At 32.9% G+C, this 15819-nt stretch overlaps 1 protein-coding gene and 1 long non-coding RNA gene across 2 annotated transcripts; both read left to right on the forward strand.

Moving 5' to 3' along the window:
- Positions 1–10621: 10621 nt before the first annotated feature.
- Positions 10622–13924, forward strand: LOC114298051 (short-chain dehydrogenase/reductase 1). Its single transcript, XM_082867795.1, has 5 exons — positions 10622–11005; positions 11113–11359; positions 11754–11822; positions 12449–12625; positions 13306–13924. Exons 1-5 carry the CDS (start codon positions 10977–10979, stop codon positions 13684–13686), a joined length of 903 nt encoding a protein of 300 aa, XP_082723921.1. The 5' UTR covers positions 10622–10976; the 3' UTR covers positions 13687–13924.
- A 658-nt stretch (positions 13925–14582) lies between these two features.
- LOC145790004 (uncharacterized) lies at positions 14583–15599 on the forward strand. Its single transcript, XR_014328557.1, has 2 exons — positions 14583–14718; positions 14855–15599. It is a non-coding gene; the product is annotated as an uncharacterized LOC145790004 (long non-coding RNA).
- Positions 15600–15819: the final 220 nt, after the last annotated feature.

Raw genomic sequence — 15819 nt, forward strand, 5'->3', positions numbered from 1 at the left:
TATAGAGTCGCCACCTAAATATTTTATTTTGGGAAATTCAGGAAACCCTGACTCGTGCCGAAGGCCATGTGTCCGTCAACACCAAAGTTGTCTCGGCTCGGGAACTTGGGTACGAGAGGGGAAGGTCATGCAATGAGCACCCCCGCTCGCTCGATCAAAGATCGGCCTTTACTAACATGATATGTCGTTTTTGAAAACACACGTGCTCTTATTTCGGTTATTAACCTAGAATTACTATATGATGCGCACAACATACAAGTATAGACTAGATCGCCTAAGTTAGAACAAAACATTTCCTGTTCGTTTGTTTGAAAACGGTTTAGAGGTGCTACTCGTAAGTAGGCTAAGTCGTGGATTTTGCCACCCTCAAGTGGGCTTAGAAAACATGATTTGCCACTCTCAAGTGGGCTTAAAACAGCACATTTTGATGAATTGTTCCAATTCAAGTAATGAAGCCTTCACCCACAGGCATTCATGCAGTTTATCAATTAAGCAATTAGCCTTATGACAAGCATGCTAACATGGCAACATACACATCTCATGCAGTATGCTAAAGTGTAAACACTCATAGTGTACTCCAAGCCAAAACAGAAGCTAGTTAGTAATCAATGCATGATCCAAGCTATGTCAAGAATGCCTAATGCGACACATGCAAAATGCAGCTAAAATAGGCTCGGCTATTCTAGAATGTCATATGAAATGCAACAATTGATGCATGTATTCAAATAGGAATTGAAATATAATGCAGTTTGTATGATGCGCCGAGCCCGGTGCATGCAAAACAAATGAATGAATGCATGTATGCGAAGCATAAGGATACTAATTGAAACATGCCCTAAAACTAACCATTGAAAGCTGGTAAATAAAAGGGAGAAAGAAATGGGGGTTGGAAGACATGCATCACATACACGCACATTTATTTACAACATCGCCCTCTCGACGGAGGGTCCGAATGAATACGCTATGCTAGCTACGCTAAGCTAAGCAACCAATCTAATAATCTAATTAGACTAATTATTACAACACCAAATTGAAAATTAGCTATGCTAAGCTAATTAAGAATTTACAATGATGGAATCAATTAGCAAATACATCAACTAATTAAACAGCAAATTAACTAACTACACAAAGCAGTTAAAACAGCCTCGAGGAGAGGGGCATATGCATGCTCGGTCGACTTCGCTCGAAAATCCACTACCGTGCCTCATGTTGCCTCTGTTTACACACTTATGTATCTCTGAAAACTGTGCCAACTTCCATAGTGCTTTTGACCCACCTTAGGAACAATTTGAGAGGTGGTCGGCCAAGAGGAAAGGCCATCGGCCAAGTGTAATGGTCATCGACCAAATTTCAAGGCTATCAGCCAACTTTGATAGCCGATCGGCCCACTAGATAGCCGATCATCCAATTCTTCCTGGAAACTCTTCTTTTGCTGCAACAGAGCACAAACAGAGGCATGGCAATGTATTTGTAAGAAAATGTGTGTGCAACTACACCCTTTATCATGTCTAAGGCTCAAAGGTGTGTAGTGCTCAGCTCTTGAGCCATCAATCACGCATTTCGATGCATGATGGCCAAAGAGGCCGAGTTGCACAAATTAATGTCAAATGAATGCACAAAAACACATAAATGCCTTAACCTCTATCATGCTTGATCAAGAGGGTCGGTGACCGAGGATTGAGGCACATTTCATCACTTCAAGTATGAAACGTCCCTCGTTCCTCATATTTGGACTAATGCCCTATCCAAACACAATGCAATGCAAGGTATGCCAAACACAATGCAAATGACAAGCATGCAAACAACATGGCATGCAACAACATGAAACAATGTCATGCAATGCAACTAGCATGCAACAACATGCAATGCACCAAGCAATGCAACAACACTTTATCTAATCAACATGCTAAACATCATGAACATGCAACAGCATGCAAGTAAGAATGTCATAAGCATGCAAATGTCATGCAACTCAAGCATGCAAACATAATACAATATAACAACATTGAAACAACATGCTCAATGGACTTAAACTAAAAGTGGACAGATCTCAATCATGTCCAAATCAGTGGCCATAACACTCTTAAAAGATGGCATGAAAGGCTAGAAAATGCATGCTCATGCAATGGCCCATCAACTAGGCACAAGAGCACAACTCTCAGAAGTGCTCAAGGAGTGACAAATATGGAAGTGTGACAACACTATAAGCTCTGAAATCAAGTAAGAAATGATGCCAAATCATTCAAACAACATAAGCATGGCATGCTAGAAGGCTCAAAGCTTGAAACTAGCATAGGCACTTGCACTATAGCTATGCAAAACATGAACCATATGGCCAAGACACCTCAAAACAGTCCTATAGCATGTCAAATCAAGGCTAAAACATGCATGGACTAGAGCCAAAACAAGCTAGCATAAAGGGCATGAAGCGTGGAGTATGCAAGGCCAATAAGGAAGGTTACACTACACCTATCAAAACCAATCATGAGTTGGCTTTACCAACAAAAATTAGAGTTATGTTATGACAAAATAACACCAAAAATGCATTGATATGGTGGCCCAAAAGCTTAGGCAAGATGGCATGCATATAGGCTCATACTTAAGGCATAAAGAACCAACTCCTTAAAGACAATTAAAGAGTGATAAACATGAGATTATGGCAAAGATATAAGCTCTGAAATTCCATGCCAAATGATGCCAAGGTATGCAAACATCACAAGTATAGCATGGTAGGGGCCTCAAAACTCAAGACTAATCAAGGCATTTGCACTATAGCTATACAAAACATGAGTCATATGACCAAGGAAGCCCAAGAAAGTCCTAAATCATGTCAAAATAATGCTAAAACATGTATGGAGTATAGCCAAAATAAGCTAGCATGATTGGCCAAAACATCAAGCATGTTAGACTAGTAAGCATGGATTACACTATAAGTGTATAAAGCATGCAAGAGGTGAGTCCGCCAATTGAATCAGAGTTATAACATGTCAAAATAACACCAAAAACATGCTTGAACTAAGCTAATTCAAACCACAAAAGCATGCTACTTTGTAAGGCTAACAAGGCTAGCAAAGAGGATTTACACTACAAGTGAAATAAGCATGCAAGAGGTGACCAAGACAGCCAAAAACAGAGTTATGGCAGGTCTGATAAGTCACAAAAATGAGCCTAAACAAAGCCATAAAGAAGTAAAAACACATGCTCATTTGGTTGGCCATCAACACTAGCAAGCAAGACAAGAGGAGAGGGGATCACCCTCTCCTATTTGGGCCCTCAAAATAAGGTTTTTACCACTGAAAATCCTCTGGATTTCAATGGTTCTAAGACCAAAAAGAAGTTGTTTGAAATGTTTGAAAGTTAGCTCACAAGGCCTTACAAGCCAAGGAGCAAAAGGGAGGACAACCCCCTAGCCAACCAAGGCACAAACCAAGACTTTGAGGACTAAAAAACAAAGGAGAAACAGAGGTTTTTTTAGTTCAACACCACCCCAAAAAACAGCCCCAAAGTAGTTGAAAACTATGGCAAAGCTAGTATGCAAAACAAGCTAAAAGGGGTAAGTGATTACCTTTGGAGCACAGCAGCAAAGTGGCCTCTTTCTTGGCTCAAATGACCTTCTATCAGCCCAAAAATAAGCTCCAAGGGACCTTAGCCCATAGATATGCAACCTTGATGAAGGATGCCTAGGCAAACTAGAAGTATTTCTCTACTTCTATGCACTTCTATGCACAAAAGGGTAAAAGAGAGAGCAAACTAGAGAGAGAGGCAGAGATTTAGCTCTAGAAATTGTAGAGAGACAGGAGTTTTTAGTGAGAGAATCTCTCAAACTTGTTCAAGAAGTTCTAACCCTCCAAAAATACGAGATATAGGTTCATATATAGCAATTCAAGAGCTTTTGGTTAAAAATATCTGAGTTGGGACAGCTGGAGCTTGCTGGAAACAGCTGGAGATGAAATATCTTCAAAAAATCTAAATTTGTGTCACTCTTGGCCGATCGGCCATCTTTTGTGCTTATCTGCTACTTGTGATGGCCGATCTGCTACTTTTTTGGCCGACTGCACATATTTGTGGCCGATAGCAAATTCTGTTCTGCAGGTCCAACTTCAAATGGGTGTAATTCCTTCATATGAACTCCTTTTCAAGTCATTATTGTGTCCAAATTGAAGCCCCAAAAGTAAGCTCTCCAATGGTGGTATCCTTGCATCAAAATTCCTACTATGAAAAAAGTTATGCTTGTTTTGGTGAAGCCGCTTAGTTTCGATCCTACCCGGATTGATGCCCAACTTCAACCAACCATATCTTCCCCATTCGGACTTACTTTAGGAGATTCTTGAGTGTAAAATGAAGCCCCGGAAGTCTTATTTCTAATGGTGGTGGCCTCATAGCTTAAATCCAAGTTCATAGAAAGATAAGCTTGATTTAGTGAGGATCGCTCGACTCTCTCTTTGCGATTCATACCCAACTTCTTCCTCAGCTAGGTTTTTTCCCTCTTCTCCTCTTTTCTTCAACTCCAAACCCCTAAACAAGGTGTTTTGAAAGATTTTTCAAAGATTTCAACTCCCTTTCATTCATTTCCACTTTGTCCTTGCTCGGTTTACCGAAAAGCGTAACATTTGACAAAATGCGAGCCTCGGAACATCGTAGAAACTTCTTTTTAAAAATATTTTGAAAGAGAGGGTTTTAAGGTCTAAAAACCATTCAAAATAGCTTTGGTCCAAAATGGGGTGTGAGGTTAGGATTTGACTCTCCTCTTGCCAAAGAAATTGAACATTTGCCCTGTACATCTTTTATCACAAAGTAAACCATCAGTAGCGTCCAAGTCTTAAGGGTGGTCAAAAATGGGGTGTCTACACTCCCCTACAAAAAAGGAATGTTACAACCTACCTTACCCACAAACAACAAGAAAAATAAAAAAGAAATCACAATATGGGCAAATTAGTAAATTACATATACAATACAACAAACAAATACACCATACTAAAAAAATAAAGGACTAAATGGTTTATGAAAAAAGACTCAAGACTAGTTAGAGCAACATTTGCCCACATGAGATTTATTAGTAATTTTTCCTAGAATTTAATAATTTTGTTTAACATTATTAAAATAATGTATGAGTCTTTATTATTTTTTTGTAAAACCTCAGCAGCGGTGAATGAAATTTACTATTTGAATATATAAGGGGAATTTTGAAATTTTTTACTTATAATATATGACGTCATCATATTATGTTAAATAAATTAACAGAAGATTAACAGTGGAGGAATCTTAACAATAGCTTCAAAAGTAAGGGAGGTTTCTATGTAATTATTAAAATTATAGGAGAGATTCCTGTAATTGTTAGAAACCTCAGGGCAGGTGAGAGTAATTTACCCAAAAATTTAAAAATCTACTAAAATAGTCATTTCTCAAACAACCTTAGCTGGATAAATAATTATGAGAGAAAAAGTGATTTAGAGAATGTTCCTCCTTGCAATGTGGTTGTGATTACTAGGGATATCAGATTCATGTCCTCCCATTGGCAATTCTTTTCTTAGAGCCCTAGGTCTTCAAATATGGTTGTGCATTAGGTGGCAAAATCTGCTCTTAGTGGATGTTTAGGACTCAACTGGGTCTCTTCTCCTCCTTTTCCCTTATGTTGTGTTTGGTTGGGAGATTTGGAAAGGGAAAGAAAAAATGTGTGTGAAACTAAGTGGAATGTAAGTATATTTTATTCACATTTCACATACCTTTTCCATTTCCTTTGTCCCAATCTATTCTCAAATCTCCTAACCAAACACAGCATTAGTAGAGCTTTTTACCTTGGACTATTCCTTTCCTCCTATGTAAGCCTTGGGGCATATTTTGCCTTCGTTTGACATAAGTTAAAATGAGACTTTTTTACTAAAATAGCCACATCAAGACAAATAGGTTTTTTAGTTCAATAAGACAAAATATCACATCCAAACCATAATCATTTCATTTTTTCTCTCACAAAAGTTTAAAAAGCCAAAAGATCTTTCCCAAATGAGACTTTTTTGCCCCAAATAGCCAAAAAGCCAATCTACATCCCAAACGAACCCTTCTCGTTCAAAAAAAAAAAAAAAAAAGATTAGTGTGTGTAATGTGAAAAAACATAATTGATTAGTGTGTATAATGTAATATTTTGACTTTTAAATTTTTGGATAAATTACAAATACATTCTTTGAGATTTGCTTAAAATATGAATTGTTCTTTATAGTTTTAGAAATTAAATTTCATCTCTTAAAATTTCTAATTTCATAACAAATGACTCTTTTATTAATAAATTATTAAGTTAATTAATAATTTTTAATGATTTCAAAAATTTATTTTGATTAATAATTTAAGAAATTTTATTATTGTACAAGCTACAACTAGGAATTTTATATTTTTAGTTCATTCTATTAAATAAAAAATTTCTACAAGTTTATGTAATTTTTCAAAGGCATATTTTTAATTTGCTCTTTTTTTTTTAATAAATTTTTGATTATTTTAATCAAAAAATTGACCGCAAAACTGGGCACAAAGTATAAATGTGGCTGCCACCCGGTCATTAAAAGAAAAACGACATTTTTTTTTATTCAAAATTAAATAGACGTTTGTTTTAAAATAATTGAAAAAAATTATTACAAACATTTGAGGTTAAAGTGAGAGAAAATTATTTTAAGGATCAAAGTGTAATTTACCAAAACAATCTCAAAACCTAAAGGCTTGTGACATAAGTGATGATTGTGACATCAGCGACGGTTGTTATTCGCCTTAGTGGTAGACAAAAGTCTATGGACCACAGATGGAAAAGTCTATGGACTAGGAAAAAAATCCAAAACAATATCACTTAGTGGTAGACAAAAGTCTATGGACTATGGACTAGGAAAAAAATCCAAAAAAATATCACAGAAATTAATGGTGTAGGATTCAAGTTGTTATTATGAGATACCATCAGTGAACTTTTAACCTTGATTTTAAATTAGGAGATTTGGTGGTAGTCCCTTACTATTTAATTTGTCTTTTAAAAAGACAAGAATTATATAAGTACTTTTAAAATTTTTTAATATTTTTGTTTCTTTTACTATATTACCTTCATATCTATCAGCTCTCCTATTAAGTCATCTTCACTATATATTTCAGAGTAAAATTTTACTCTGTATGAAAGTAAAATTTTACTCTATATAAAAGTAAAATTTTACATTCTGAAACTAAAAGTAAAATTTTACTCTGTATGAAAGTAAAATTTTACTCTGTATGAAAGTAAAATTTTACATTCTGAAACTAAAAGTAAAATTTTACTCTGTATGAAAGTAAAATTTTACTCTGAATAAGAGTAAAATGTTACACTCTGAAACTAAAAGTAAAATTTTACTCTGTATAAAAGTAAAATTTTACATTCTGAAACTAAAAGTAAAATTTTACTCTGTATGAAAGTAAAATTTTACTCTGAATAAGAGTAAAATGTTACACTCTGAAACTAAAAGTAAAATTTTACTCTGTATAAAAGTAAAATTTTACTCTGAAAAACTAGTAAAATATTAGACTCTACACAAAAGTAAAATTTTACTATGTATAAAAGTAAAATTTTACTCTGGTTCTGTCAAATGAAATTAGATAAAAAACAACAAAAATAAATAAAAAACAAACAAACAAACAAAAACAAAACAAATTAATCAACAAATCAACATATCAAATTGAGAAGAAAAACTTCTAAAACTCGATCAACAATCACAAATCTGAATGAAAAGAATACATGTGTTCAACAACACTCATACACACAAATATATATATATATATATATACATATATTCTACTGTTCCTCATCCACATCCTTCCCAACCTCCTGTTCAACTTCTTTCAATCTCGAAGCTTCAGCCTTCGCATTCAACATCGCCAGCATCTCATCAACAACCTCATCATGTTTCTTCTCTGCTTCCAATTGAGCCATCTCCACCGCACTCCGAATCTCCCCTATCTGCTCCGAAACCCTAGCTTTCGAATCTCCAACGACATCCTCATTCAATTTCAACAAAATTAAAGATGAGAGTCGATAAATTTATGTAGAAACATCAACAAAAATCGCGAAATGTGAAGAGATTCGAATGATTTGTGAATTTAACATAACCAGATAGGTATTGAATCGATTGTACCTGAAGATTATAGAGACGATTCAATAGCTATTCATTTGTGGTTTCTGAGCAGAGTTGTGAAATCGAAAATTTAGGGTTTCATGGAAGACAGTCTCTGCAACGGTTGTGCGAAAACTGAGAGAGAGACAGAGAGAGAAGACGAAGAAGGTGGAAAGATCTAGTTGAGGGGTATAATAGTCTGATAAAATATTTAAATAATAAATTGTGTCCTTTATGTAAAATTTTATAATTATGAGGGGGTTTAGAAAGTATAATTTTTTTCTTAATTCTTTTAACAATGAAAGGAAGGTAAAAGGGATTTATAGCTAAATTTCCCTTTTAAAGGAAATTTTGGGTTCTCTATAGTGTTTTTCATTTTGAGTTTCTAAAAGTTCTCAATTTGCGTTTCAAACAAAATAGTTAATTACACTTAATATTAATACCCCTATATTTTCATTATTTCGGTTTCGTCACTTTTAAAAAATATGAAAATTGACTATATAAAATATATATATATATAATATAAATTTAGTATATTTTTGTATTTTGATGTCATTTATTTTTTTGTTTTAAATTTATCTACAAATATTTTATTTTTTAAGTGTGTAGATTAAGTGTATTTAAAAAAATTGACTAAAAAAAAGTTATAAATTAAATTCTAATTATTATGGTACAGATGCAATTTTATTAAATTATTAATTGATTAAAATGTATAGCATAATGTAGTGGCTTGATACATTCTGTACCATTTAGCACAACATCTATTGTACCACCGAAGTGAGTATTTTATGCTATACATGCTATTTTAACATTACTGCACCAAATACTACACAATTGAAATTACTATTTCTTTAAAAAAAAAAAAAGCATTCTCCTTTACTTTATAAAAAATAATGTGTTTATTTCATTTTTATTCCCAAAGTAACGCCATTTTGTCCATTTCATCATTTTTTATTAATTTTATTTATTTAGTCTTCAACATTTTTAATTCAAGATAATATGTTCTAATTGAAAATGAATGTCTAAGTCAACAATCATTAAACTTTAATTTGATAGGTAAAGAGGTTATTTCAAAATTTGAATAATTTAATATATAAAACTAAACAATAATTTTTTTTAATCATTAATTCAAAATAAAGAATGAAGAAGATTTGTGTGTGGTTGTAATATAATGTGAATAATAAGATGGGGTATTTGATTGTATGATTTAGATTGTTCAAATTATATAAATAATTTTTTGTTCATTTAGGTTTCAACAATTACTAATTTGGATATATTATTTTTAATTGGACTAAATATATAAAATTAATAGTTTAAGGATAAAATTAAAAAAATTAAGCGATGACGATTATTTTCTCCTTGTACGGATTTGAATACCTCAACAAGCCACTTTTCATAATAAATGAAATTAATATTAATGGCTATTCCATCATACTAAAGAGGTATTGTTAGGCCTTGAGGATTCATTTTTAGATTATGTGTTGATAATTTAAATAGTTAATATTTTAAAATTTGTTGAGTAGATCATTCTTTATAAAAAATTAAGTTGATGGCATAACGACAATTATGTATTTGAATCAATTTTGTATGAAAAAAATAAACGGTGAGAAGATAAATAGTTCATACAAAGTTGATCCAACACGTGTTTTTTGTTATTCAATCGATTTGATTTTTTACAAGAATAATGTATTCGATGAATTCTAAAATATAAACCGGTTTAATTTGCTAAAACGAAACCAAAAAATGAGTCCACTGGCCGGATTGAACAGTCCAATCCAATTACAGATTGAGAACAGTCCAATCCCAATGGTAATTACCAATTGAAACAAAAATTCTCCCAAACTTGTGAATTAGCTCAAACTACCCAAAAAATAAATTAAAAAATTTCTGTCTTTAAATCTTTTTGCTCCTCTGTTTGAAGACATTCAAAAATTTTAATTATTTAATTATTTTAAGTATTTTGAGACAGAAATAAAAATAATTGATAACAGAGAATCTTTAAATAGTTACATATTCTCAAAAAATTGTATAATATTATAGGCATCATTACTTTTAATTGTTAAATCTGAAAATAAAAATATTAGAATTATTGATTGTTATATTATGTGGTAACTAATACAACTTGTCCCATAAAAACCAAAAAAAAAAAAAAAAACTATTAGTGTAATTGAAAATCATTTTAAGAATAATTAATTGACCGTAATAAACGTTATCACCTTATGTATAATCAAACATAATAATAAGATATATTAATTTTGATTTGATAATTTATTGATTCTACCACCATAACGAAGTATATTCAAAGAACATCACTAAAAATCATTTTAAGAATAATTAATTGACCGTAATAAACGTTATCACCTTATATATAATCAAACATAATAATAAGATATACTGATTTTGATTTGATAATTTATTGATTCTACCACCATAACGAAGTATATTCAAAGAACATCACAAAAATTCACAATCAACATTAATTTAAGAAGAAGATTAGGAACAAATAAACTAATTCCACATGAATATAATCTTTTCACATGAGACATTTCGTACTTAGCCGGCCGGCCAATCAGGCAAGACCAAAAACTTTTTTTTGTGAATCTCACACCTATACAAATGAGTTATATCCAATTTCCGTATAAGTAGAAGAACGAATAATTTAAACCATAACTTACGTATATACCGCCACATAATGGAAACACCACAAAAATTTATAACAAACACTAATTTAAACCCTAACTTAGCATATACATACACTATAAATAAGGTATTTCGCAAAACTATCTTGGTTTATCAATAAAAGAACCAAAGTTTGAGAGGTGAGCTAAAGCTAACATTCCTCAGGCACATCCCATCTTGTCAGCAATGGCAGAGGCAATCACTACAACAAAGAGGTGTATTTTTGCTTCTTTTGTAGCATTTGAATTCTCTTTCAGTCACTCTTATTCTAGCGTCAACTTTCACACCCACCAACTGTTTGTGTTATATTGTCTCTGTGTAGGTATGCAGTGGTAACAGGGTCAAATAAAGGAATAGGGTTTGAGATATGTAGGCAGTTAGCTTCTAAGGGAATCATAGTGGTGTTGACTGCCAGAGATGAGAAGAAGGGTTTTGAAGCCCTTGAGAAACTCAAAAGTGATGGCCTCTCTGATCATGTGGTGTTCTGTCGACTTGATGTTGTGGACCCATCTAGTGTTGCTTCCCTTGCTGATTTTATCAAGTCCAAATTTGGAAGGCTTGATATCTTGGTATGATTCACAGCCCAATTCTCAAATTTTCTATTTTTGTTCATTTAATTTATAATTGTCATTAGTTTTTGTGCAGTCTCAGTCAACAGCAATAAGCTTGACTCAATTGTAAATTTTTATAATTAGAATTCCTATTCTGATAAACTTTGGCAATACATATTTGGTTGTCTTGATAGAATGGAAGCAGTATGGTTATGTTATTCAACAAGAAAGTTAGTTGTGTTTATGAAGTGAACTATGCATTTACTTATTAATGAGAGCCATATATATATATACAAAGAGGTAAGGCCTTCAATCAAAATTTCTAGAAAGATCTATTACTTGTTTCTTGTTTCCTTGAATGTTTCAGTGATTTTTAATGAAGTAAATAATGAAAAAGCTAGAATTCTTGTAGGTGAACAATGCTGGGATTCTTGGAGCCAAGATGGATTGGGATTCTTTGCAGTCATCAGAGGCTAATATGGTGAGTCTTTATGCATGATTCATTTCATTTTCCCTCAAGTAAATTCAAATTGGTGTGATTGCATTGATGCATACATCTAATGGCCACTGATATGCTATTTTTCAAGTTGCATGATTTTTTCATAAAAAAGTTATGATCTATACCTAATCTTTAAATTTTCTTGCAGATCACTATCAATATTGAATGATTCCACATAGAAAAGCAAGAGAGCAAAAGTGCACTTTTTATTAATATATATATATATATATATATTTGGACAAGGTTTTCCTACAATCCGTGTTAGAGAAACTTTGTGTTGCCTCATGTGTGAGAACCTCTAAGATGATTCATGTGCATAATTTACATGATCAAAAGATCCCAAAAGTCATCATACTCCTTTTCAATAAGTCTTTCATGTTGTTTTGAAAAAATCAATCATTATATTTCAGGAGAAAGTAAAAAGTGGTTGAAGAGAGTGGGGAGTGCTCAGAGTTTACTTTATAAACTCAGTCAAAATCACCTCAATTGGCTTCTAATTTCATGCTTTGGTAGTAAACCTAAAAATTAAAGCAGGGTTGGAATTATGTTTTTAGGTAATAGGTAACAAAAACCACAAGGATTATAATTGAATGATCTCATTAATGCAGGAAGAAGTTCGAAGCTCATGGAAAAAAGTAATGACTCAAAGCTACGAGTTGGGTAATGAATGCTTGCAAACAAACTACTACGGCACAAAAAGGATGATTGAAGCACTCAATCCCCTCCTCCAGCTCTCTGATTCACCAAGGATTGTAAATGTCTCCTCCATGGGGGGGAAGCTAGAGGTATAGAAGTAACCATAACCTCTTTCATAAGTACAAAATTTGCACTCTAATTAAAAAAAACTTACACAGACAGCCTTACTAGCTTTCAATTTTGGATTAAAATTCAGTTGTTGATCTGAAAGCAAAAATTTAACTCTCTTACCAAAAGTAATTATCAATGTTGTATTGTTGTTAGGTTAGGGCGGTTCTGTCTAGTCAAGACACATGGATGACGCCACTCAATGATTAGTGGTGTCAGTTGAACCCGCTTGAGAAAACATCTTTTGAAACCATATATATATATATATTGTTTCTTTCAAAGTTATAATATAATTGTCACCACTAGAAAAAGCATTTTGAACTTCCATATAACTTTTAAAAATGTGTTCCTTGTAGTTTGTTGTTAGGAATGTTCAATTTAGTAGCAAAAGAAATCCCCCAAATAATTTGACTTGCCACACTTCAGTTTTGGGCTCTATGCAAAAATTGAGAATATATGGGATCTATGAAAATTTTTCATTCTCTCTTGTTTGCAAATACTGGTCTCTTAATGAAATTAAAGGGAGTTGAGCATAGTGGAGATTTGTATTGTGTGGTCCATACATTTCCTTTCTCATGGATGTGGAGGTTTTGTTTTCATATTTTCAAATTTATTGTTGCCAATTGTAGCTGATCTTAGTTTTTCTCAATTTTTGATTTAGTTAATACCTAGTGAATGGGCTAAAGGAGTGTTGAATGATGTTGAAAGCCTTACAGAAGAGAGAGTAGAAGAGGTACTGAATGAGTTTCTAAAAGATTTCAAACAAGAGTCGTTAGAAACCAAAGGTTGGCCTACTTTTTCGTCTGCATATACAATGTCAAAAGCTGCCATAAATGCGTACACAAGAATTCTGGCCAAGAAGTATCCCACATTCCGCATAAATTGTGTTTGCCCCGGTTGGGTTAAAACAGATATAAACAACCACATCGGCAAACTAACTACAAAACAAGGTGCTCAATGTCCTGTGAAGCTAGCTTTGTTGCCTGATGATGGGCCTTCTGGCCTCTTCTTTATTGACAATGAACCATCGTCTTTTGTGTGAGAATTGCTTGCTTCAATTTTGCAGATGAAGATATAAATATATAGATATATACACACATTATGTGACTTTTTACCCAAATAATTCTCATGTTATTTGTACGAGTTTTGTTATGAATATGTTGAGGCAATAAAACTATATGGTGAAACCTAGGTGAATTTTTTTTTATTTTTTTATTTTATATGGTTCATGTAATCAAAATTTACTATATATGAAAATTTGTGCCTTTTCATTTTATTTATTTATTAATTTTTATGGTTTATGCAATCAAAATTTAATAGTTCTCAAATTTGTGACAGTAAACATAGACAGATGCACGCACAAAAGTTAAATGCCTTTATGATGGAATTTTTTTATTTATTTTTGGGATAGTGAACACAACCAATGTGATGGGACTTAAGACTTAGTTTGGTTTGGTATAGTGAACACAACCAATGTGATTTTATTTGGAAATTTTTGTGTTTGGAATTTGGATTTGTGGAGGGGAAAAAAATAGGAAAAAGAGAAGAAAAGGAAATGAAGTGCAAACTCTTCTCTCTTTTTTTTTTCATCTGCCCTTTTCTTTTATTTTTTTCAGCTTTTTATTCCATGAATCCAAGATTAAAACATTGCCTAAAGGTACATGTTCCTATAATTTCTTGGAAAAATTAAAGGATTAACTTTTTGTTTTATCCATACTTGTATATGTTGTCCACTTGATCTGATTAAGATACAAGGCTTAATTTAATTATTTTGATTGGTTATATTATTATTATTATTATTTTTCTTCCCCTTCGGCTCATCTAGATAAAGGCCAAAGAAAGTCATTTATGGATGATTGATATCAACACTGTAATTTGCAAAAAGACATATCATATGGTTATAGTAGATTAATACATATACAAGAGATAAGTTTTTTTTTTTTTTTTTTTTTTTTTTGATCAGCAAAAAGAAGAGTTTTATTGATGAAAAGAAGCACCATACATGCAAAAAGACATCAACAAAACCTGGAACCGAAAGAGAATTGGTGAGAGACCAATCCAAACCAAAACAGAGGTAACTACAGAAAAATACAGGACAAGCAGTGAGGTTTCATCAAACAACACACCAACTTGTCTCCAATACACCTGAAAAACATACCGACAGACAACTCTTACTCAGCAAACACCTCTAACTCCACTATATAATGCAGAACAACAACTCTGACCCAGGCACCTCGAAAGTAGACATTTCTGGAGCAGCTTTGAACAACCCAATGCAGCTTCATCAGAACAGCATCTCTGAAGCATCTTTGAACAACCCAATGCAAACCAAATCACCTCCCATGTTACATCCATACTCCAAACTGCAGAAATTCACTAACACTCCAAACTGCAAACTTTTTGTGGGACCTATGGATCTTATGAGACCTATGCTTACCTCAGCTTCATCAATCCCTCTTATATTCCATGATTGAATCTTCATGTAGACAAATTTGTACTCTTAGTTCCCTGCCAGCAGTAGCCTAGTTGGCATCCCCAACCCGAGCTCTAGTCTTCTCCAGATCAATAGCTTCCAGCTGCTTTAATTTGCTTAAAACCTCCTCATCCTTCCCTTCAAAATCAATGCCAAGAGCTTTACCCAAAGCCAAGGTAGCTTCCGGCTCAGACACAGCGAAACTCCCTCTACTGGACTTGCTTGCCATTGAGAGTGAGATGGCAGCAGCTGAAGATCGGAAGACAGCTCCCTTACGCAGGTTCAGAGTCGCTTTCCCGAAGCTAGAAGGACCAACCCGAAGCTTCCTTCTTGTATATACAAGAGATAAGTGTATCTTAATGATAAAATATTGTATATTTAATATGAATTTTCTTTATATGATTTTGAACAAAATCACAAAACAAGTAGATTGAAGTCCAGAAACTATCAATTAAATTTTTTATTTTTTATTTTCTCATCTATCTTGTAAATTTATATCAAATTTTGGCTCCATGATCTAAATTTACTATAAGGAAATCAATTTTTGCATATTTTTCGATCAAAAACTTAATACAAAACAAAACAAAACAAATACATATATAGAGTTACTTACCTAAAAATTCTATTTACAAGTGTTATGGTAGTTCAAATCCTATCTAAGATTTTTTGAACTAATACGTCATATTTAGTAAAATTGAGAAT

Source organism: Camellia sinensis, chromosome 5 (genome assembly GCF_055761805.1).
Source record: "Camellia sinensis isolate YWXY chromosome 5, ASM5576180v1, whole genome shotgun sequence".
NCBI lineage: Eukaryota > Viridiplantae > Streptophyta > Magnoliopsida > Ericales > Theaceae > Camellia > Camellia sinensis.